This window comes from Miscanthus floridulus, chromosome 7, assembly GCF_019320115.1.
Source record: "Miscanthus floridulus cultivar M001 chromosome 7, ASM1932011v1, whole genome shotgun sequence".
Lineage (NCBI taxonomy): Eukaryota > Viridiplantae > Streptophyta > Magnoliopsida > Poales > Poaceae > Miscanthus > Miscanthus floridulus.
This window is the reverse complement of record NC_089586.1, coordinates 88,952,216-88,978,528: the sequence shown is the minus strand read 5'-3', so window position 1 is coordinate 88,978,528 and position 26,313 is coordinate 88,952,216. Positions and strand designations below refer to the sequence as shown.

Here is a 26,313-nt window from a genome sequence, read left to right as displayed (position 1 = left end):
CTATTGTTGTTTTTATTCTTACCAAAATCATAAAAACACATCAACCCAACAAATAACACAGAGATAATAGAAGCACTATACCTATGCGCCACAAGCATCGCAATAAGGAACATAGTCAACTCGAATTCCAATTTAGGCATAGCAAACCATTAGCGCATTTTACCCAACTAGGAAAAAAGAATAACATAATTCACATGGTAGCATCCTATCAGATTTTATAGTTAACTAGTTATCTCTGGCAGATTATAAAAGCTCAAAAGAAGGAGCAGTATTATCAGCAGATTATTCAACAACAACAATCCCCAGTAAAATAAGGAAAAAAGATGGTATAGCAAGTGGAATTGGACATAATACATTGGCACACATCTCAACTAAAGTCAGTAGAAAGCATTCATGTAACTCCACAGGCAATTCCACCATTTTATGGCATGAAAATTAAAAAAACAGTAGCCGATAAAGCAAGACACAGCAATCATAAACTAAATAACTTAAAAGTTATATATGTTTGTAGCTTTTAAGGTTCGACCAAATCTTGTCCTAAACGACATGTTTTTATGATAGGAGGGAGTAGCAAAATATGACAATTAAACCACATAAGGAATGGTTAGGATCAACCTTGGAAGAAGTTGAAAACCAAGATTGATCAATTGTTTGGAGAATGAACAGGTAAACCCAGAACTGCCTTACACCTCAACAAATGTGTTCGGTAATATCATCTAACCAAAGCACAAGGAGAAATTTAGCATATTCTTAACCTTATTCTTTTACCTGCCTTCATAACTATTCAAGCAATAATAAGCATAGAATCCTAACTCTAACCCTGAACAGGTGCCAAGTATGGTGGGAACAGTTCATGCCCATGCAAATAAAGAAACAAATTGATAATGATCGTGCAACGAATCACAGGAATGATAAATAATGATGATGAGCTGATGAAACAGAACTGGAGTGGGAAGACGAAGAGGGCAGAGGTTACCATAGTAGTCAAAAGAGCTGAGCTAAACTCTGTCAAGCGAAGAACAGGTGGAGTATTAACAAATAATTAGCATATAAACCCATATAAACCCCTGATTGTACATAGAAGATAGGATAGTAAACTGACCACTTGGATTCACAATTACAGATGAGACCTTTGGAGGCCCGACCACAAAAAAAGTCAGTAAGGTATATAATCTGGCATCCACGAATCCTTCCTCTCTTGATACAGCCACAGCTTTAAGCTGCAGACGTGTCACATAATGTTTGAAGTGAGTTATGTAAACTTTCCAAGAAGTCCTTCAAGAATTAGTCATCAATTGAAGTCTAATTGGTAACAGAAATCATAAGGACCAGGTCTAACAGAGCATATATAGTTATATACTATTCCTAAAGAAAGGTATCTAGCCTAACAAATCCTGGCAAGAACGCTAGTGACAATTCAGTAGTTTCTCACAAGAAATGACTGCTGAAGCAATGATAATTTACAATAAATAGGCTCACCGATATGAATATATCAACACAGGTGCAAGGATTAGTAGACCAAGCAACAATGTTAAGAACCTAGTGTCTTCAGTAAACCAACACCTAATAAGAAACTAAAAATGCTTCACACCTCAGACTGATTTGATTCCTAGATCGTAGAAATGTTTCTACACCATTAACATATGTCGAACCAGAAAATTTGCCTGTCAGGTAAACACTTGCACTGTTGAAAATGAGCAGGCTATGTCTATAAGACAAGGTACACCAAGCTAACTAAAGGAAGCACCAGAGGGTGTTATGATTGATCTAACTCTGTTCAGTACAAACCAGATCCTTCAGCAAATTTAAATAAGAAATTAATAAAGATATAGATTCACCACATTTTTACACGATAACACATCAGCAGAGGGAACAGGCTCCTCGGCATTTTACCTTACAATTCCCATTAAGAGGGCATTGATTTCCTTGCGAAAAGAAAAAGGCACCAGTCCCTTCACTTCATTCAACTCTTGCAAACAAGATGAAAAGATCACAAGAAAATGCACTAGTTGAAAAGAGAAAATGAAATGTCACTAATATCTATTTGATTACTGATTACAAATCAACAATTTATAATACTTTACATTACACATGTCAGAGGTGAAACTTGGTGTACGCAAGGCCAGACCTTTTAGATGAACTGAAAGTGCATTAGATCTGCACCTTATAATGATGGTAGGTTAGAATATGAAACCCTGCCATTTGAACACTAGCTGCATGGGAAAGTAAATTTCTGTTCCCCTTTGATTCCTCGCCTGTTATAGAACACAATAAGCTGTCACTGCACACCAAGTAGACAGGATACTTCTCTGTCCAGTTGTACACCTCACCTTGGAACATGTTTACTCACTCAAAAACTGACATTTGTAGCAAGACTGGTCTGGTTTCAGATCAGCCAAAAAGGCCACGATCTCCTATGCTCCCTTGTTCTTTCATCTGTTGCTCCACCAGGGGGTCAGGGCTCTTCATGTATTTCTTGACCCTCCTGCATGTCCAAGAATGTAATATACAGCCATATTAATAAAACATTCAGTTTAGGCATTTCAAGTTTGGAAGCCAAATAATAAAGTAAATATTACCTGTCCTGTTCATTCAGAGCAGGAAACGTTGGCATGAATTCCTTCATCTTGGGCAGAGGAACTTCATGGAACCAATCATGGTTCAAGGCATCATCAGCTGATATGCGCTGTATAAAAGGAACAGGTCTATTAAGGACGTGCAAAATGTGTACAGGAAAATCAGGTGGTGCACTAGAGAATGTATTTTACCTTCTCAGGGTCATATGTCAGCAACCTATTTAGCAGGTCAAACCCAGCTTCTGACAAGGTCAAGCCTCCCGTGAAGGATACAGCTGGAAATTTGTCCCTTAATCTATTGTACCTGATGTAGCAAATCGAAGGTAAGACCTCCATGAAAGTGAACCACTGCATTGAAAACACAAAAATAGCAGCTATAAAGATTGGTTGCCACTTACGGTCGCTTTACGAAGTTGCCTTTGGCGCCGGGCAATTTGGAAAAACCATGCCATCGCTCCTCATTGGGTGTGCCGAGTATCCTAAATATCTAGAGTAGAAGTTAACTGCCATTAGAATTCAGTGATGTAGTTATAACAAACAAAATATAGTAGATCACACATCATATGTCCATATACCTTATCAAGTTGATCTATCTCAGACTTCCCAGAGAAGAGTGGCTCTTTTGACAAGAGTTCTGCCATTATGCAACCTAATGACCACATATCGATAGCAGTAGAATACTCCTTTGCTCCTAATAGTAGTTCCGGAGCCCTGTAATTATAAGGAGCAAACAATGAGTCGTCATTGTATATGTGAGAATGCCAAGTCAAATCGTGATGTAAAAATGCATGGGGCGTTTGAGAAATCTTATGCTGGCTGATAACATACCTGTACCACAAAGTCACAACCATGTTGGGTGTAAGGCTTTAGCAGGCTGCCATATTGACGAGAGAGTCCAAAATCACATATTTTCAACTCACCACGGTTATTCAAGAGGAGATTCGATGTCTTGAGATCCCTACAAAGCAACACTGACATTATTAAATACATACAGAAAGCAAAGAACCCATTTAGTATTATGCAGAATAGCAATGAATAAGAATCAGTAGTTGGTCATTACCTGTGAAGTATCCAATTGTCATGAAGATATTTCACGCCCTCTAACAGCTGAAGCATCAAACATTTGACCTCACTTTGGGTATATGGTTGCTTCATCGCCTCCATGACACCCTTAAGGTCATGCTCCATGTACTCCATCACCATAAAAGTATCATCGGCATGACCACCAACAACTACTTCCTTGACATCCACAATTGAAGGGTGGTCAAAGGATAGAAGGATATTAATTTCCCTGAGAGAAGTCAATGGAAAACCTTCCCGCCCTTTTTCCTTATCCACCTTGACCTTCTTCAATGCAACTATCTCACCAGTTTTCTTGTCCCTCACCCTAAATACAACTCCATATGTACCCTCATTGATTGTGTTGATCCTCTCAAACTCATCAATACTCCTACAGCCCTGAAGCATGTTAAAGCACCTACGTGGTGGTCGTACAGCCTCAGGTGATCCAGACCTACGCACATCACTCCTGGAACGAGTACCCAGCGAACAACCAGCAGAAGAATCAAAGTCATCCTCTTTTTCAACATCCATGCAGTCACCCCTGTCTACCTCAATATTACAGTTTTCACTACCCATCGAGTTAGACGAGCTTGAGGAACTTCTTCTTGATGTTTTACTGCCCATCGCGTCTCCCAGCTCTGGGCTCATGACTTTCTTTGTGGATTTTTGTTCAGGCAAATGAGCAGGTGACACACTCTTCTTCTTCTTGGGCACAATCACCTCTTCCTCCTCTTCATCAGCATCCTGCCCATCTGGAAGTAAAAATGTTTCTCGTTGCACAATCCTTTTCCTCCTCTGTAATCCCATCCCTCCTTTCAGCATCATTTGGAACCACCAAAACTTCCAAATTCATTGGTACGCACCCATCAGCCACAGCCACAGCCTCAGGGGTCGTGTCTGACAAAGGCGGCGGCGAAGGAAGAGGGAGCTCCGCAGCTAAGGCATCAGGCCCTCTCCTGCTCCACACCTCATCTCTTGCCTTCAGCTTTGAAACATTCGAATCGTGGAATCCAGGTGAGTGCTTCCTCTTCTTGGTTGGTGGCAACGCACCTCCATCCCTGCGGACCCCCAGAACCCCATCCTGCCTAGGCACTGGTGGGCGCCCACCAGACTCCGAGCCGCTATCGCTTGAGACCTCACCAGGCTCCTTATCGTCCTTCCTCCTTGAAGGCCGGCTCCTCGGTGGCGGATACGGCAAGCGGTGGCGGCTGTACCCGTTGGACACCTCACTGCCCCTGCTGCCATCACGGCGGCGCTCCGAGTCGCGGTCGAGGCTCGGGCGGCGGTACTCCTTGCTCCTCCTGGAACGCTCTAGGTCGAGCTCCCGCCTCCTGGACACGTCGTGGCTCCTGTAACCCCCGTGCCGCGCCGCAGCCATAGAGTGCAAGCAGGAATCCCCCGGAACGGAATCGATCCGAAGCAAATCCCAAAAAATCGGGGCGGAATTCGACGACAAACCCTAGATCCCGTACCAAAACAGAAAATCCAAGAAAAAATTGGGATTGAATTGGGGAATCGGGGTAACTGGCACTCTGGTCTCAGCGACTTCGCTCTCGTCGAGCACGATAAGCTAATTGTAAGGGGGGCGACGCGGGACGCCGGACTCGGAGCGGGCGAGCGGCGGAGAGTGCGGGTTGGGGGGCTGGGGAGGTAGGCGACGCGAAGGCAGGAGTCAGTCGATTGACGAGGGAAGGCAACTCGGCAAACGCGTGTTGTCCACTCGTTGTTAGGCTGTGTTCAGTTACCAAAAGTTTTTCAAAAAATCGTTACAGTAGTCATTACATTGAATCTTGTGGTATATGTATAGAGCATTAAATATAGATAAAAAAGAACTAATTACATAGTTTGGTTGGAAATCGCGAAACGAACGTTTTGAGCCTAATTAGTCCAATGATTGGACAATAATTGTCAAATAAAAACGAAAGTGTTACGGTAGCCAAATTCCCAAATTTCGTGAACTAAACCCACCCTTATCGTTTGGGATGGCTGATCTGGGCACGACGAGTGAGAATAATTTTCGGATTGTCTCATTTTTCGTTGAAAAAAAGAAAGAGAAGATTAAGAAGTTTCTCAACTCCATCTCATGAATATAGGCCATTGTTCGTTGGGCATCTATCCTAGCCTTTCGTTAGGCATATGTTCTTAAGCTTTTTACCGAATATTTGTTTGTGTAGTCATCCATACGAAGCGTCGTACAGTTTGGTTTTGAAATGTTGACCTATTCACAGTATGGATATAATTTAGATTAAAATATATTTCTAGATATATATATATATATTGTATTCTAGAATGCTGTAACGTGTTAATATATTCGGCTATTATCTACTGCAGTTCTTCTTTCATCTAAAAAACCGCGTTGGACTAGGACTTCCAGCGACCCAGTATATGGCAGGTGGGGTTTGTGATGTTACATAGAACTTGGTCTGGTCCAAGTTGTCAGTGAGGTTGGAGTAGCTAACGGGTAATCACGGACGCCTCTGGGGATCATGCGGTAGGAAACTTCAGTTTGCCGACTTCGATAGGCAATGGCTGTCGGTTTGACCAATATTACCAGCTTGTCAATTTTCAGATTCAGATTTTGACCCTCTCTGTGCGCACAGATTTTTTTTACTTTTACCAAAATGCATAGAACATGCTTCGGAAAAACAAAAAGAAATGCTTCGAAAAAAGAAAAACATGAAATAGGAACTATATAAAATGCATAGCATCATGTCTAGTTGCAATAACGTTTTGACGTCGAAAATCATACGAACAGATAGTGGTGACCAAATAACTAATAGATGACCGAAAAATAAATTAAAATATCTGAGATCAAAACCAAAATAACTAAAACTAAAATGTTAAGTTACAATTTGGTGTCCAATAATTCACTGAAATTAGTCCTATTATTTTGTCCTAGTTCAGTTAACTGAACGATTGAGAAAGCCCCGAAAGACATAAGGGCAAGTTCATAAGTTGAGCCAAATTAGAACATCTCCAAGTCCCAAAAGACATAAGGGCAAGTCCATGAATTAAGCCAACTTAGAACATCTCCAGCAGTCCAATTTTTCTAACCTCCAACTAGAAGAGAATTTTATTTTCAAGATTTTATAGCTCCAACAATTCCTAAACCACCTCCAATGAGAAAACAATCTAACCCCTCAAGTCATAGAATATGCTTCGGAAAAAAAACAAAAAGAATATGCTTCGGGAAAACAAAAACATGAAACATGAACTATATAAAATGCATGGCATGATGTCTAGTTGCAAGAATGTGTCAACGTCGAATGTGAACAGACCGCAGAAATAGTGGTGGGCATATAACTAGTAATAGATGACCAAAAACTATATCAAAATATCTAAGATCAAAACCAAAATAATCGGAATTGAAATGTTAAGTTACAGTTTGGTCTCTAATAATTCTAAGTAACCGAATTTAGTCCTATTATTTTGGTTCCTAGTTCAGTTAACCGAACAATTGAGAAAGCCCCAAAAGACATAAGGGCAAGTCCATCCGTTGAGCAACTTATAATGTCTCTAGCAGTCCGATTTTTCTAACCTCCAATGACAAAAAATGTTATTTTAAAGATTTTGTAGCTCTAGCAGTATCCACCCATCTCCAATGAGAAAATTAAAATCTTAACCCTAAAATTGTATCCTCTCACCCTCAAATTAAGAGGGAGACCTCTGAAAGCATCTAGGACCCTAGTTGGGTTTCGGTGATTAATGACAATACATGATTACTATGACTAACGTGTGTTTTGCAGAGACAATTAAGTTAGGTCATGGTAATGGAGATCGACTGGGCTATCATGGATGGTCATGCCCCTACGATGGAAATCGTTTCGGTTTTCAAAGGATGGATGACAAGGTAAGGATGGACTAGTTCTAAGTGTCGATTGGAGTTGAAGAGACACTTAGAGTAGTTTAGGACTTTGTTTTTTCCTTTGGCCATACTATTAAGGGGGGTATGGACGGGTAAGCTTGACCTAGATAAGTCTAGTGGGTTAGGTGTGGTGCACACTTGACTAACCTAGCACTAGGTAGCTCCTAAAAAGCCCTTAGATTCCATTGGAGCAAACTTCATTCACGTATGATCGAAAGTTGGAAGTGAATGGAGGGTCAAATGCTGACCGGACGCTGGCTTCGGTATGACCGGACGCTGAGCAGAGTCCGAGTCAGTTCATTTGATCAAGGTGAAGTCATCTGAAGTGATCGGACGCTGAGAGGTGAAGTGACCGGACGCTGAGGGCCAGCGTCCGGTCGACTCCAGTAAGGTTCCAAAGAGGGAAAATCACGACCGGACGCGTCCGGTCAGTGCTGACCAGACGCTGGCCAGCGTCCGGTCACACTGTAAACACTAGAGTTTGGGGTGAACTGACCGGCGCATCCGGTCAACATGACCAGAGCGTCCGGTCACCCCGCAGAGGCACATAACGGTTCGTTTTTCAACCCATGTTATAAATACTTCCTCTATTCGTGTGTGGGGGTACTTTTGCTCATTTCAACAGCCTGAGAAACACCTTTGAGAGTGCAAAGAAGAGCAAGGTCCTAGTAAGGTGATTGAGATTTGAGAATCCCAAAGAGAGCCCTCATTAGTGAGATCAAGAGTAGCAAAGTGTCCATCCACCCTTCTCATTAGGCTTGTCGTGGTCAAGTGAGAGTTTGTGCTTGTTACTCTTGGTGATCGTCATCACCTAGACGGCTTGGTGGTGATTGGAGAGCTTGGTGATCATCCGGCGGAGCTTATGGATGATCCAACTCAAGTTGTGAGCGGTTGTGGGTGATTCACCACGATGAAGTGTCGAAGAATCAACCTGTAGAGAGCACTTGATCCTTGCGCATATCAAGGAGGAGCTACACCCTTGCACGGGTGCTCCAACTGAGGACTAGTGGGGAGTGGCGACTCTCCGATACCTCGATAAAACATCGCCGCGTTCCTCCTTCTCTCTTTACTTTGAGCATTTACTTTGAGCAATTCAATTCTTGTCATTTACATTCCTAGAATTGTCCATGCTAGAGTAGGATTGGAACTTAGGGTGCTAAACTTTTGTGTGTTAGATCAATAGAAACACTTTCTAGGCATAAGGGGTTAATTGGGCTAACCGTAGAGTTTAATTATTGCAAAGAAATTTAGAATTAGCCCAATTCACCCCCCCCTCTTGAGGCATCTTGATCCTTTCAATTGGTATCGGAGCCTCGTGCTCATGTATTTAGGCTTAACCGCCTAGAGAAAGATGTCTCACGGGGATGGACCTCCTCCTATCTTTGAGGGGGATGATTTTCCATATTGGAAAAATTCGCATGGAGGCGTACTTAGAAGCTCTAGATGTTGGAATACTTAGAGCCAGCCTCACAAGGCTTCCCAAAACCTCGGGATGCTACTAACCTACAAGGCGATGAGGTGAATTACGAGAAATGGAATGCAAAGGCTCGAAACACCATATTTAGAGGCCTTTGTAAAGATGTGTTCAACCGGGTGAGGAACCACAAAGACGCCCATGCACTATGGTTGGACGTTTGTGCGCTCCATGAGGGAACAAAGAGTGAGCGTGAGGAACGCTATCATCTTGTCATGAAAAAGCTTAACTCTTTTGAAATGCTTCCTAAAGAATGTGCTAATGAAATGTATTCACGTTTGAATGTTCTTGTAGAGGAAGTCAATGGGCTTAGACTAACTCAAATGCAACCATCCGATGTTGTAAGAAAGATCTTGAGTGTCCTCCCTATTGACAAATATGGGCACATTATGACCGTGCTTCATCAAGGTGATCTTTCCACCGCTACACCGACACAAATCTTGGGAAAGATCAATGCTCATGAGATGTACATGCACATCACACCTCAAGATGGCTCATCCTCTAACAAGAAGAAAGAAAAGGACTTAGCATTCAAAGCTAGTCAAGAGAAGGGCAAAGCAAGGCTTGAGTATGAGAGCTCAAGTGATGATGAAGTTGATGATGCAAGCCTTGCTCTCATGGTGAGAAAAACCGCCAAGATGCTAAAGAAGCTCAACAAGAGTGGCATCAAGTTTGATGGCAAGAAGAAGAAGTTCTTCACTAGCTCTAGAAGGAAGCCAATCTCCGAGATAGGATTGCTACAATTGTGGAGAACTTGGTCATCTAGCTCACCAATGCACAAAGCCCAAGAAAGACAAGTTCAAGAACAAGAACAAGGGCAAGAAAGATGACTCAAGTGATGAAGATGAGAAGAAGAAAGACAAGCCATACAAGAAGAGAGATGGCAAGAAGAAGGACTTCCACAAGAAGAAGAAGAGTGGAAAGGCATACATCGTCGGTGATTGGCTCACGGACATTGATTCATCTAGTGGCTCATCCGATGATGATAGTGACAACGAGAAGGTGGCCACCATTGTTATTGACTCTTCATCATCTTCACCGCCACCATCGCCATCATCCTCTACACACCTATGCCTTATGGCCAAGGGTGAACGCAAGGTATCAAATGATGATGAGAGTAGTGGTGATGAACATGCTAGTAATGATGATAGCGATAGTGATGATGATGAATATGAATCACCTTCTTATGATGATCTTGTTAAATTGCTAAATAAATACTCTAAGATCATTATAAAGACTAGAGCTAAGAATGACAAGCTAGAAGCTAAAAATGATTCTCTTTTAGCTAAATGTGATATAGCCGAAAAGGCTAGTGTTGAGCTTAGAGAAGCAAATGAAGCTATGTCATCCAAACTCAAGGAGCTCAAATCTTCTAAGAAAGAGCTTAAAGATAAACATGATAAACTTGAGAGGATGCATAAAGAGCTCATCACTAGCCATAATATGCTAAAAGATGAATATACTACTCTTAAGATTAATCATGATAATCTTGTTATTGCTCAAGAATATTTATTCAATGAGCCACATGATGCTACTAACAATGTTGTTAAGATTGATATAGCTACATCATGTGATGATTTGATCATTGAGAGCATTGAGCAAAGTTCTAGTAGCAAGGGCAAGCAAGTGGTTGAGGTCGATGATTATGATGAGTTTGTCAAGCTCAAGAATGACAATGAAAAGCTCAAGAAAGATCTTGAAGAGATCAAAAGTCACAATACCATTGTGCTAGAAACTCTTGATCATGATGGTGAGTTGATGCTTGAGAATGAGAAGCTCAAAGAAGAAAATAAGAAGCTCAAGGAAGAGAAAAACAATGATGCTCTTAAGGAAGAGAACAAGAAGCTCAAGTTGGAGAAAGAGCATCTCAAGATTGGATTGAGCAAGTTCACTAGAGGCAAGTATCTTCAAAGTGAGCTACTAATGAACACCGTCATGAAGATGGATAGAAGTGGCATTGGGTACATGGCAAACAAAGAGAAGAAGGCTCAAGCTCAACAACAACAAAAGCCAAAGCCAAAGAAGTGTTTTGAGTGTGGACAAGAAGGCCACTTTGCTCATGAGTGCCAAACTCCACCACCACAACCCTTGCCCAAGCATGCTAGACCTTTTGCCTTCAATGCTCACTACATGCTTAGAAAGGATTCTAGTGGAAAGATGAAAGTCATATTCTTAGGACCTCCCAACAAGAATAGGCCTAAGAAAATTTGGGTTGCTAAGTCACTTGTTGAGAAGGTGAAGGGACCCTCAACAAGTTTGGGTTCCTAAAGCTTGATCTCTTGTGTGTAGGTGAACTACAAGACCGGTGGAAGTCATTGGGTTATTGATAGTGGTTGCACACAACATATGACCGGTGATCCTCATATGTTCACCTCACTAGATGAAGAAGTAGATGGACAAGAAAGAATCACATTTGGAGATAACTCAAAGGGCAAGGTTAAAGGAATTGGGCAAAGTGGCAATATCAAATGATCATTCTATCTCAAATGTGCTATATGTTGCTTCATTGAGCTTCAACTTGCTATCCGTTGGACAATTGTGTGATCTTGGCTTCCAATGCTTGTTCACCGAGAAGGAAGTTGTTGTATCTAAGAAGGATGATGATCAAGTGATATTCAAAGGATTTAGATACAACAACCTATATCTAGTGGACTTCACCTCCGAAGATGCAAATTTGAAGACTTGCCTATTCACCAAAACAACACTTGGGTGGCTATGGCATAGAAGACTTGCTCATGTTGGGATGAGCTCACTCAAGAAGCTAATGAAGAATGACTTGGTGAGAGGGTTGAAGGATGTGAAGTTTGAGAAGGACAAGCTTTGTAGTGCATGTCAAGCCAGCAAGCAAGTTGCAAATACTCATCCAACCAAAGCTTTCATGTCAACCACAAGAGTGCTAGAACTCCTTCACATGGACTTATTTGGGCCAACAACATACAAGAGTTTGGGAGGAAATCTTTATTGTCTTAGTGATTGTTGATGACTATTCAAGATATACATGGGTATTCTTCCTTCATGACAAATCCGAAGTTGCATCATGCTTCAAGAAGTTTGCCAAGAGAGCACAAAATGAATTTGAAGTGAAGCTCAAGAAGATTAGAAGTGACAATGGAAGGAATTTGACAACACAAACATAGAAGCCTATTGTGATGAAGTTGGGATAAGCATGAGGTCTCCGCAACATATACTCCTCAATAAAATGGTGTAGTTGAGAGAAAGAACCGGACATTGATCACTCTTGCAAGAACAATGCTAGATGAGTACAACACCCCTGAAGCTCTATGGGTGGAAGCTATCAACACCGCATGCTATGCATCCAACCGCCTATTCCTTCAAAAGTTCCTTGGCAAGACACCTTATGAGTTGCTCAATGGGAAGAAGTCGGACGTCTCTTTCTTTAGGGTGTTTGGTTGCAAATGCTACATCTACAAGAAGCGGCAACACCTAGGGAAGTTTCAAAGACGTTGTGATATTGGTTTTCTTGTTGGTTACTCATCAAAGTCCAAAGCATATAGAGTATTTAATCATGCCACCTGCTTGGTTGAAGAAACATATGATGTGGAATTTGATGAATCTAACGGCTCCCAAGGAGCACATGAGAATCTTGATGATGTAGGTGATGAACCATTGAGGGAGGCTATGAAGAACATTCCAGTTGGAGACATCAAGCCTAAAGATGATGAAGATGATGTACAAGTGATTGATCCACCTTCTTCATCAAGTGTGCCACAAGATGATGATAAAGATGGGAGAGTAGAAAATGAAGACACCCATGTCTCCCATGATCAAATGGTGGTACAAGCACAAGATGTTGATGCTCCACAACCTCCTCCTCAAGTGGTCAATAGAAGAAATACACCTCTACTACAAGATCATCCACAAGATCTCATCATAGGGAGTCCATCAAAGGGTGTAATGACTCGCTCACAAAAACTTGCTTCATTTATTGCTCATCACTCTTTTGTCTCTTGCTATGAGCCTACCAAGGTAGAAGAAGCTCTTCAAGATCTGGATTGGATAAATGCCATGCATGAAGAGTTGAACAACTTCACCCGCAATGAAGTTTGGACTCTTGAAGAGCGGCCAAAAGGAGCAAGAGTCATTGGAACAAAGTGGGTGTTCCGCAACAAGCAAGATGATCAAGGCGTAGTTGTGAGGAACAAGGCAAGACTAGTTGCAAAGGGGTTCTCTCAAGTTGAAGGATTGGATTTTGGAGAGACCTTTGCACCGGTTGCAAGACTAGAAGCCATTCGTATCCTCCTTGCATATGCATCACATCATGAAATGAAACTATATCAAATGGATGTGAAAAGTGCATTTTTAAATGGCTTTATTAATGAACTAGTCTATGTTGATCAACCTCCTGGGTTTGAAGACCCTAGATATCCTAATCATGTTTATAGGTTGTCCAAGGCATTATATGGGCTTAAGCAAGCCCCAAGAGCTTGGTATGAGCGCCTTACGGGACTTCCTCATTAGAAGGGCTTCACCATCGGGAAGGTCGACACCACACTATTCACCAAGAAGCTTGATGGGCACATCTTCATTTGTCAAGTGTATGTTGATGATATCATCTTTGGATCATCAAATGAAGATTCTTGCAAAGAGTTTGGTGAATTGATGATCGAAGGAGTTCAAGATGTCAATGATTGGAGAGCTTACATTCTTTCTTGGTTTTCAAATCAAACAAATGAGAGAAGAGGATCTTCATCTCTCAAGAGAAATATACAAATGATCTTCTCAAGAGATTCAAGATGGATGAATGTAAGCCAATCAAGACACCAATGCCAACTAATGGACATCTCGACCTAGATGAGGGAGGTAACACGGTTGATCAAACTATCTACCGCTCTATGATTGGTAGCTTGTTATATTTAACCGCATCTAGGCCCGACATCATGTTTAGTGTGTGTATGTGTGCTAAGATTTCAAGCCAATCCTAAGGAAACTCATTTAATTGCCATAAAAAGAATCCTTAGGTATCTTAAGCACACACCAAGCATTGGCCTTTGGTATCCCAAAGGAGCTAGATTTGAATTAATTGGCTATTCTGATTCGGATTATGCCAGTTACAAAGTTGATAGAAAAAGCACATCCGGAGGGTGCCATTTGCTTGGTAGATCACTTGTGTCTTGGTCCTCCAAGAAGCAAAATAGTGTGGCTTTGTCCACCGCCGAAGCGGAATACATTGCCGCGGGTGCTTGTTGTGCACTAAATTCTATATATGAAACAAACTTTGCTAGACTATGGTGTAGTTCTAGATAAAGTACCTCTTTTGTGCGACAATGAAAGTGCGGTAAAACTTGCAAATAATCTGGTTCAACACTCTCGCACCAAGCACATAGATATCCGCCATCACTTTCTTAGAGATCATGTTGCTAAAAATGATATATCGTTAGAAGGTGTAAGGACCAAGGATCAATTGGCGGATATCTTCACTAAACCGCTAGATGAGGCGACTTTTTGTCGATTGCGGAATGAGCTCAATGTTCTTGATTTTAGTAACTTCACTAAAAAATGAGCTTGTGTTGTCCCTTGCATTGCATTGTAATATACAACATGTTTAATTTTTGGTAATGCATATAGGGCTTGTCTAACATGGTTAAGATAACCGCCGTAAAACGTGTGAAGAAGCTTAACCTTAGATTAAACTTGACAAGCAACTAGATTTATCTTCAAGTATTGTATTGTATATGCATGAATGTTGTTTTATCGTTTATCTTCAATTACCCTCTTATTACCTATTTTCATAAAAAGAATAATAGCCTAAGGCAAAATATTTTTGAAAAACATAGGGTTTGAGAGAGGTCACTCACATCAGTTCCAATTTGTGTTTATTTGGATCTTATTAGAGTTGGGACTTGATTGGGAATAGGAGCACAAAGGACTTTGAAGATTCGTTGGAAAAGGAGTGATCGTACGCTGCACCAACTCTGATGTCCAACGTCCGGTCAGTTCATAGGAGGTGAACTGCTGCTGAGAAGGAGTGACCGGATGCTGAAACAGTGTTCTCCCAGTGTCCGGTCAGATAGTGATCCTAGCGTTCGGTCGATCGAAGACGAAGGAGACAGCTTGCACCGAACTCTAGCTGCATCCGGTCGGTGTCCACCAGACATGTCCGGTCATGATTCCAGGGGATTTGGACCTCTCTGGAATTGATCGAACGCTAGGTGGCAGCGTCCGGTCGCTGCCACTGGAGCACGCGGTCAGTAGAAAACATGCGTGTTCTGGATTCTTTTCTCGTTTCCTTTTCTGACACATGGGGGACCCCCATATAACCCTATTCGCCGCACGCGTCTTTACCTAATCCACCATCATCGCTGCCACGCCTTGGTTCCTGAGCTGCATCACCATTGCGCCCTAGCCGCTGAGCTAGCCTCCGCCACCGCTGTCCCATGCCATTGTCGCCCACGCTCCAGCGCTAGTGCCCCATGCCTTTACTTTGGGCCGCCACTCCCATACAGCAGCCCTAGGTGCTGCCTCCGCAAGCTCATCACGCAACAAGCTTCATCGCCAAACCCTAGGCGCTGAACCCTAGCCACATAGCAAGCTTTGTCGCCGAGCTCTTACGGCCGAGCCACCCTTCTTCATGCTAGCGCCGCCGTGAGCCCGTGCTGCTCTATCGTGCCTCCCAACGTCCATGCAGTCCCGCTCATCAGCCGTTACACGGCCGTGCCCTAGCTCTAGTGCCACCATGCCCTAGCTTCATCGCTGTCGGTGCCCTAGCCACTGCTCTCCTCGCTAATTCATCACAGTGCGTCGCCAACCCTAACCTCCAGTTGCTGACCCGGTGGTTCCCCGATCCGTTCCTCTTCTCGTTGTTTCACCGGTTCGTCAGGTAGCAAGCCCTCGATTCAATTTCGCACCTAATTGCTTGCTTTCTTAGAGTTTCGTATCTCTAGATGAATAATTAAAATTACTTGTATATCCTATCTATTCTATCATGCAGTGAGTCGGTGCCGTTGAGGTCCTTTTTGTAGTTGTCAGACAACTCAGGGCCAAGCTCGCGAGTACGGATCGAGGCCAAGCCTCGGAAGTGACAGTTGACAGTTATTTCTTGTTAGCGGTAGTTGTTCTTTTCAGATCCAACCTATGGTTCACATCAAGAATGTTGGAGGTGGTCCCGGTGATGAGGATCCGAGACACCTGCCTCGCTTGCCTACAGATCCAAAAGGCAAGGCGATGAAGAAACTTGCAACAAAGAAGCAGAAGTATCCAGATGCAGACATAGCTAGAGCAGCCGCAGTTGTAGAGGCTGTAGAGCGTGCCAAGAGAGGAGGTGCTCGCAGTGGTGTTGTTATTGCAGATTAGCTCTCTCCTTCTACGAGGGCCGCACTAGAGCAGTTTGAGCGCCGTCATGGTGGTCCAGTTGGGACTGTCATGGTTGTGGGACGGCGAGTTGTCTTGGATGAGAGTCAGCCTTAGGGGGAGTCACAGTAGGAGCCACAGGTAGTAGAGCAGACTTAGGAGGGGCAGCAGGCCGAGGAGATAGAGCAGGCACCTCAGCCACAGCTTCACCGCTCTAGTCGTACCCATGCTCCAGTCACACCAAGGGTAGATACACAGCGGAGGGGTTCTTGTCCACCGCCTAGAGCACAGGGTCCGCCTCCAGTGACTCATCTAGATCTGAGGGCTGCCACAGCCAAGCAGGTGCAGCAGCTTAGATTTGTGGATTTTGAGCAGTGGTTTCCACCGAGGCGAGATGAGCGTGCATTAGAGGGCTTCTACACACCACTACAGGAGGACTTCTACAATGCATATCTTAACAGTGATGCTATTTTCATATCTCAGAGGGTGTGCAACATAGAGTCTATTATTGCAGTAGCTGGAGAGCATATTTGCCCCTACCTATCTTACCTGCCAGGGCTCACAGATTTACTTGGACGGACAGGCTTATATGTTCTATCTTGGGTCCATCAGTTCTATACTTCTCTCTGGATTGACCCACAGCACAGATTCATATACTTTGCATTCAGTGGCAGAGATTATAGGCTGACAAGCACTAGGGTCAGAGAGATACTTAGGCTTTAGGAGTAGCCCATCCGGCTACATGAGGTTTGTTATGGACATACAGCGCCCCCCAGACATCCTCATGGTGGGATGGTGCCCCCTACTGATCTAGTCTGCCACTGCTTCATAGAGCCATTCGGTGAGGGGTCTAGCAGGACATCCAGTGATCTTACTCCCACTTGCTAGAGTGCTTGATGCCATTATGAGGAGGACACTGCTTTCGAGGATAGGGTATCATGAGGGCTTGACTCGCATACAGTTGTGGCTACTAAACTATCTGATGCAGCAGACAATGTTTGATATTTGGGATCTCCTTCTATCAGAGATGGAGGAATACTATTGCTGAGGGGTTCAGAGGTCACCGACAGTTGCCCTATGCGCACTGGATCACATTTCTTATTCATAGGGCAGTTATAGTGAGGCCGCCTGAGATGCTAGCTGAGTACAGTGGTGCTATGACAGAGTTCCCTGCATATAACCTGACTTAGATGATCTGCCATAGTACACAGAGTGCACCTAGCCAACCGCATCGTCGTCCAGTGGTGCCAGAGACTGCAGCCTAGTAGGATGATACTATTAGGGGCATAGCAGCTATTGAGGAGGAGCAGTTGTATGCTCAGTAGGAGGGGATGGTCGAGAGCGACCCCAGTGACAGCTCAGATGAGGACTACCATGATATTCCTTAGATGCCTCCTCGACGACATGATCATGAGGCCGGTAGCTCTATTCATCTCCATCTGCACCGTGGACTAACCCCGCTCTACTTGCCATACTTGAGCAGATGAGGCAGGAGCAGGCTCGCTAGGCTCAGGAGACCGCCGCTACCTTTGCATAGTTCCAGGCTCGACAGGATGAGTTTCAGCAGCAGCAGCAGGCCATGCATCAGCAGCAGCTACTCATGCAGTAGTAGCTCCTTGGATTTATGCAGCATGTAGTGACAGCTATTGGGGTTCCACCACCATAGCCTTCACCCTAGCTTGGTCAGCCTACCACCACTTCTATGACTCCAGCATTATAGCCTAGTGGGCTTCAGAGTCAGGGACAGCCACCAGCACAGTTTGCTTCACCTACAGAGTAGGTGTCTTAGTGGTTTGCTTCACCCATGTTAGCCCCGTAGTTCACACCTCTCCAAACAGGCTTCACATCGGCTCAGACTTCCTCGCTACTAGTGCTAGATACTTCAATCTCTAGGAGTCTTGGTGTGACTTTCAGTGAGTTGACAGGGCAGCCTACTCTGCCATATTTGCATGTCCCAAGTCCTTCTATAGTTGCACCTATTACCGGGACTACAGAGATTCTCCCTTCCTTAGTGGCATTATTAGAGCCAGCTGCTCCAGTCATACCTACACAGTCTACAGCAGCTCTAGTTGTTGATCCGACCCAGCCCGCTTCAGCATCGCTTCCAGCTATAGATGGTCAGACAACTCAGAGTTCTGGTTTAGATGATGATGGCACTCAATTCCAGCTTGCTCCTCGTACCTTAGCGCCTGACTCGTCCGCTGCAACCCCGTCGACCGACCCTTAGGTTTTGGTGTTTGACGCCAAAGGGGGAGAGGGATCGAATATGTTAATCTTAGGGGGAGCGACTTAGGGGGAGCTTAGTTTACTTAGACTATCTATTATATTTGGTTTTTATGTGTGATACACTATTATGCATTCGTGTGTTTACTTTTATGCATCAAACTATATCTATGTGATAGTGATATCTACGTGATAGTGATATATGACTTGTATGCTTTCTACTTTGAATTATTTACATGTCATATCACTTGTGCTATGCTCATTTGCTTTGCTTCCGCGTTTTACTCCGATGCGAATGAGCTTTATTACTTGTACTCATGCTTATTTCATATCTTGTGAGTACATCATGTTGGCTTGGGTCATATAAGCTTGCCTAACACTTTGTTCTTATTGCCAAAAGCTTATATGAACCAAGCATGTTAAAAACCTCAACTCTTTCGCATACTCGAGATAGTATTGTCATCAATCACCAAAAAGGGAGAGATTGAAAGCATCTAGGACCCTAGTTGGGTTTCAGGTGATTAATGATAATACATGATTACTATGACTAACAGTGTATTTTGTAGAGACAATTAAGTTAGGTCATGGTAATGGAGATCGACTGGGCTATCATGTTGGTCATGCCCCTACGATGGAAATCATTTTGGTTTTCGAAGGATGGACGACAAGGTTAAGGATGGACTAGTTCTAAGTGTCGATTGGAGTTGAAGAGACACTTAGAGTAGTTTAGGACTTTGTTTTTCCTTTGGCCATACTATTAAGGGGGGTATGGACGGGTAGCTTGACCTAGATAAGTCTAGTGGGTTAGGTGTGGTGTACACTTGCTAAACCTAGCACTAGGTAGCTCCTAAAAGGTCCTTAGATCCATTGGAGCAAACTTCATTCACGTATGATCGAAAGTTGGAAGTGAATGGAGGGTCAAATGCTGACCGGACGCTGGCTTCGGTGTGACCGGACGCTGGCACAGAGTCCGGTCAGTTCATTTGATCAAGGTAAAGTTGTCTAGAAGTGACCGAACGCTGAGAGGTCAAGTGACCGGATGCTGAGGGCCAGCGTCCAGTCAACTCCAGTAAGGTTCTAGAGAAGGAAAATCACGACCGGACGTGTCCGGTCAGTGCTGACCGGACGCTGGCCAGCGTCTGATCACACTGTAAACACTGGAGTTCGGGGTGAACTGACCGACGCGTCCGGTCAACATGACCGAAGCGTCTGGTCACCCCGCAGAGGCACATAACGGTTTATTTTTCAGCCCATGTTATAAATACTTCCTCCATTCGTGTGTGGGGGTACTTTTGCTCATTTCAACAGCTGAGAAACACCTTTAAGAGTGCAAAGAAGAGCAAGGTCCTAGTGAGGTGATTGTGATTTGAGAATCCCAAAGAGGGCCCTCATTAGTGAGATCAAGAGTAGCAAAGTGTGCATCCACCCTTCTCATTAGGCTTGTCGTGGTCAAGTGAGAGTTCATGCTTGTTACTCTTGGTGATCGCCATCATCTAGACAGCTTGGTGGTGATTGGAGAGCTTGGTGATCATTCGGCGGAGCTTGTGGATGACCCAACTCAAGTTGTGAGCGGTTGTGGGTTATTCACCACGACGGAGAGTCGAAGAATCAATCCGTAGAGAGCACTTGATCCTTGTGTGGATCAAGGGGGAGCTACACCCTTGCGCGGGTGCTCCAACGAGGACTAGTGGAGAGTGGTGACTCTCCGATACCTCGGCAAAACATCGCCGCGTTCCTCTTTCTCTCTTTACTTTGAGCAATTCAATTCTTGTCATTTACATTCCTAGAATTGCCATGCTAGAGTAGGATTGGAACTTAGGGTGCTAAACTTTTGTGCGTTCGATCAATAGAAACACTTTCTAGGCAGAAGGGGTTAATTGGGCTAACCGTAGAGTTTAATTATTGCAAAGAAATTTAGAATTAGCCTAATTCACTCCCACCTCTTGGGCATCTTGATCCTTTCAACCTCTTCTCCCTGATCCACCGCTTTTTCTCATTGGGGATGGGATTTTTTTCATTCTACTGGGGACCTTTATAAAATCCCAAAACACCTTTTATATCTCCTCAATAACTAATTTTTGGGTTTGATTTTTCTCCTACCGCTGAAGATGCTCTTACTATCTCATATTTTGCCAAATCATCTAAGAGTTAGTAGTACACCAAAAAGCCTTTTCCATTATCTAAAAAAACCAAAAAGCCTCTCCAACAATACTACAACTTAGACACTTGGTCACATGTATTCCTTTTCCCCAACCACTTTCTTCCTCCCCTGTCACACGGCATGACAGTAATCACCTCCTTCGATTGTATATAGAAGCTGATTTGAGAAGAACGCGAAGGCTCTGAACAGTGAGCAAAACAAAATGCACTATCTAATTAACCTCTATTTTCAGTCAAAATGTAAAATACGCTGGTCGGCACATTTTTCACCCCTACAAATGTTGATATCGAATTGGACGGATGCAGCATATCCCCTCCAGATCCTCTCTTCAAGAGCAGAGCACCACTCTTCGTCGTCCCCCCTGAATCTTTAGGGCCTATTTGGCACAGCTCAGTTTCAGTTTTATAGGTGGTCAATTTTATAGGTGAAGCTGAGTTGTTCTGAAAAAATTGTTAGGCAAAACAGCTTCATGCATGGATGGGAGAGAGAAATGAGGGAGAGAGTTAGAATAAGCTACTTATTTCAATTTCATCCTGACTCATGTCTCTGTGAGATGGGGGAAAACAATTTCATGGGTAAAGCTGTTTTAGAAATGAGTGTTTGGTAAATAAAACAGCTTATGAAGTTGTTGTAAGCTATGCCGCCCTTAATTTACTAGTGTCGCTACCTTGGTACCATACAATTTTCAAAATGAAAATGGTGAATAAGACATAAAGTCTATATGTTCTTTATTGACTTCTGTAGACAAAAAAACAACTGTCTATGACTCTACGTGCCGTGTGCCTGTGTGCATCACAAACCACTTGGCTAAAAGCCTGAAACACAAGGACGCGAGCAGCATCCCAACCGTGGCGTCAATTCGACCAGGACTTGTGTCGAGTGACTGAAACTCTGAACAGCACCCGTGTCGACTGTGGTGCCACAACCACCGCACGCCTCCTCTGGTCTGCAGTCTCCGTCGTCATCACAGACAACGGAAAAAGAATTCCTCGGCTACGTTAGGTATCGACGCCTAAAGCCTGTCTCGATGTAAGGTTTAGGCCGGCCTCAGTATAAGGTTTGATGTTCTTGTTTCTAAGACATGAAACTGTATATAAAACATGCTCTCTCAATGTACAATTTTATTTCACGGTTTCATAAGCTAGCTTTAGCATTTAATTTTTGTACTATGGCCATGTTCGGCTTATCTCATATTCGACTTGTTCGGCTTCTTTTTTTAGCCGGAACAGTGTTTTTCTCTCACAACAATTCAGCCAGAACAGTGTTTTTCAGTCAGCTTCAGCCAAGTTTTAGACCAGCGAATGGGGCCTATGTCGTGATCAAATGTGCCATATAAACTATGTAGCCATTTGATATTGTTTAATATATCGGAATATGATCAAATCGGTAAATAAACATGGTTTATCGTACTTACATGTACAGCCAAGTAAAATAGGATACAGACTAAACTGAAAAGAACAAGAGAGAAAAGATTTGACTAAAAGTATCTATTTTCTATCGTTGAAGACTAACTGAGGTTCTCAAAATTAACAATGCAGCGCAGAACTGCATATGCAGAATCCAGAAACTACTGGCCAAATTACCTGAACAATAATCTGAGGGATCTGAATGACAAGATCTACACGTTCAGTAGTTTGAAGCACACCGGTACTAGAAATTTACACTTGCAAACTGTAATCCATCTCTACAATCCATACTAAGCCCTAACATCACAACCCCTTCAGACGTTTGCCACCCCTAACATGTGGGCCCGACTTATGATAATGTCCAAAATACCCTTCTTTTACAACTCTGTCCTCTCCCTTGTTTCTCTCTCTATCTCGTGGGGCCAAACTGTCAGTGACACAGCACCTTCTTCCTCCTCAAGAAGAGCACGAGGGGACCGAGGGTGGTCAGGGGAGCTCACCCACGCGCCGGTGGTGGCTGGCTGGCCAGAGAGGCGTGTGGGGCTAGCCGTGCGCTGGGGGAACCGCATCGGGGAACCGCACCGCCCGCAGGCATCCCGGAGCCAGGAGGGCATCATCGCAGGGTGGAGGACAGTCGGCGGCGGAGGTAGACCTCCAGATCCGGTCGGGGTAGGGCGGAGGAGGGCCGGTGGCGGCCGGGATCAGGAGCCTGCCCACGTGCCGATCAGGGAGCTTGCCCACCTGGCCGTGCTCGAGCAGAGCTCTGCTAGTCGCACGAGGAAGACGGTGGCAAGATGCAGTAGAGAGCTGCACGAGCCACGACCACCGCCACCTGCGCCCTGTATCCCATGATGAACCATGCCGCGAGCAGCGGCACAGTCGCCCTGGCCACGAACGACCGTGTGAAGGACGCGCCTTCTGGTCAAGGCTCGAGAGGAGGCCCACGGCACGGCCTAGTCCGATGGTGCTCCGTCGTCTCCGTCTCCGTTACCCGCCGCCGACTCCTCGGCCTCCTCCTCGGCCGCACGCTTATCGCTGGGGGCTGACTTACACATGGATTCGGTCGTGCCATCGCTAGGGGCCGCCGCGGATGGGGCCACAGCTGTTTTCGTGGTGGAGGCACTACTCGATTCCGCCTACGCCGACGACGGAGATCACCTCGGGTGGGCGGGCGAGCGGGCGAGCGAGCATGGCTGCGCTGGCGCATGGGCCAAGGCCGACTATCACTTCTAACGATGGCATCGCGGGACAGGGTGGCAGCCGTGGCTATGCGCGGAGGGGTGGCGACACCATGTGCGGCGCGTTCCGGTGCAGGGTGACGATGTCAGGGTGTGGAGTCTGGGGAGAGCTGCCTGGTGTCCTACGCGGCACCATCCTTGGCTTGTCGAGCTCGATGCGGCGGTGCCTCGCATCCGCGCCAGGGAACACACTCGACTTGCGCCCGCACCACGCACCTCTCTATGGCAAAACCGCCTAAAATAACTCACTTTCGGAGGTGCTTGTCTTCCATTAGACCCTAAACACCCCAAGAGTGAGCTAATTTAAGTAGTTCTGTCGAGCACACCCCATGGAAGAACCGGAAAATCCACATTTTTCAATAGGATCATAAATAGGAGAATAAAGCTTACAACATTTTAGCCATTTCTTACATCACTTTCCATGCAACATCAGAGTATAATATTTATTGTTTATAATAGCAGAATATAACCATGTTATCAAAGTTTCAGCGGAAATAAAATCATATAATGACAAGTTAAACATTAACATGATGATCCGTTATATACATCATAATAGGTTATAGGTTTTTCCATTGTAAAACATTTTGGGTGCAAGTTTCAAATAAACTCTATATTCGCAACGTTAAGGAAATCCTCGCTGAGCCCATCTGGAGGTTTCCACACGCAAGTGTCAGCTCCACTTGTTCCTATCACCTACAATAGGGTAGAACAAACCCTGAGTACTCAATTGTACTCCGCAAGGCTTACCCATCAGGAGGAAAGAAAAGACTCCAAGGATATGCAAGGCTATCTGGCTTCTGGATTTATTGCATCTGTAGGAGCATTACTAAACGTGCGTCCTTATATTCAATTTTATTAGTAGTCATCATTAGTTCATTAACTAACCATTCTATGTAAGCACATATGCTACTTTCAAGCATGTGGTAAGCAATCAGAACCATTTTACCATCTTTCATATTCCAGCTCTTACTACGGTGCTAGATTGTAGCCAAGTCATACCATATCACACGACGATTTGTGAACCGATGTATCCCAGCTAGGTACCCCAAAACACACGTCCCGCTTGTACCCCAGGCACAAGCAAGACCAACCCACCACTCTCCTATCAAGGGGTCCAGGTCCCCATCCAAACTTGGACTCTAAGCCCCCACTCCTGAGTCCCGGACTCAGTGTGGTGCTTAGACCTCCACCATCCCCGCCTTCAATCAGTCGGTCTAGAAAGAGCCAAAACCCACGATAAGGGAGCAACGAGGCTTCTCACTCCCATAAGCAAGTATGTGCTCAGGATAATAAGTATGTGACTTGACTAGAATCCATTGCAACGGACGGTCCTCAATTGACACAGGTGGGACAAATGCAACCAGAGCCTCGCTTGGTTACCTAACCAAGTCCAAATCCAAATCCAAAGTATGGTCCCGTCTGGTCTCCAATTATTATCCATATATATTCCATGTGATAGTAACATGATTATAGTAACAATAATATATTTCCTATCTCTCGCGAGTGACAGGCAATCACTCGACTTCTATCGAAGTCCTGTAGCATAGCAATCTACATGATCCTGACATACTAGTAAGACTCATAGGATAAGGGTATATATATGCAAGTGGGTTTCATTCAACTCCTTAAAACTTAATGCACAAGCATAAAATTAAGTGTAGAATAATAGAGGTTATGCACCGGGGCTTGCCTGGATAAGATATAACCAAGTTAGCTTTCATCTTGGTGGCATATCATCAAGTCACCATCTGCTTCCGCTACTCCTGACGACTCTGCGATCCAACATCGCTCCTATCATGAAATACGTGGATGCAACGCAGGGATGTAAATAATCAACGGCAACCGCAACTCTAAAATATGATTACATCTTGCAAGCTAACGAGCTAGCTCTAATGACTAACATACTAAGCCATGTATCCACATGGTCAAGTGAGGCTTGTTTTTGAAAAATGTTTTCGTTCTACAATCCCCCAATTATTTTTGACATTTGATTGATTAAATATATATTTTTATATGAGGGCTCATTTAGTTACCTTAACAAACTAATTCCTATGGAGCTACAAAAATTACAGTGAGCACCTAATAATGTTAGGAATGCACTGTAAAAATTTCAGGGCCAGTACTACTACCAATTCATCACAATAATTCCTACAAGTTCATGTTTTACCCATTTTACATGCCTCAAATTAATTAGTCTACTATTGAAAATTCTATGAAACTATGTGAACAAAATACATTAGCAGATAGGTCATGATTTTAGGAACCTAACAAAATTGGTTTCATAATTTTTGTTCCACTACACAAATTTATATTGAATTTACAATTTTAGCTTAGAAGCTAAATTAGCAAATACTTGGAAAAAAGAAAAGGGCCGACCTTAACCCAATCCGGCCCAATGGCCCAGCGTGGGGTACGGGCGCATGCGCACCACGACGACCCAACGCGGCTGAAAGCATCTAGGCCCCTAGTTGGGTTTCGATGATTAATGATGACCCGAGATTACTATGACTAACGTGTGTTTTGCAGAGGCAATTTGAGTTAGATCATGGTAATGGCAATTGATTGGGCAATCATGGTTGTTATGCCTCTATCGATGGAAATCATTTCGGTTTTCAAAGGATGGATGACAAGGTTAAGGACGAACTAGTTCTAAGTGTCATTTGGTGTTGCAGAGACACTAAGAGTAGTTTAGGACTTTGTTTTTCCTTTGGTCGTACTATTAAGGGGGGTATGGACTAGTAGCTTGACCTAGGTAAGTCTAGTGGTTTTGGTGTGGTACACACTAGTCAAACCTAGCACTAGGTAGCTCAGGAATAGCTCTAAGATCAATTGGAGCAAACTTCATTCTCATAGGATTTCGAGTTGGAAGTGAATGAAGGGTCAAATGATTGACCAGATGCTGGTCTGGTTGTGACCGGATGCTGGAGGGTGAGTCCGGTCAGTTCATTTGATCAACTGTAGTCGTCTGGTACTGACCGAACACTGAGTGAAAGTGCACCA

The 26,313-nt window shown here is 44.0% G+C and overlaps 1 protein-coding gene across 1 annotated transcript; it reads right to left on the bottom strand.

Annotated features, from left to right (window-relative positions):
* Positions 1–2,023: 2,023 nt before the first annotated feature.
* LOC136467251 (cyclin-dependent kinase G-1-like) lies at positions 2,024–5,330 on the bottom strand. The gene is given in 9 exon segments (XM_066465874.1): positions 2,024–2,485; positions 2,580–2,686; positions 2,769–2,880; positions 2,975–3,063; positions 3,152–3,287; positions 3,405–3,427; positions 3,429–3,534; positions 3,637–4,382; positions 4,384–5,330. Coding segments are annotated over 9 exon segments (2,046 nt in total). The 5' UTR covers positions 5,017–5,330; the 3' UTR covers positions 2,024–2,391.
* Between the last annotated feature and the right edge of the window lie 20,983 nt (positions 5,331–26,313).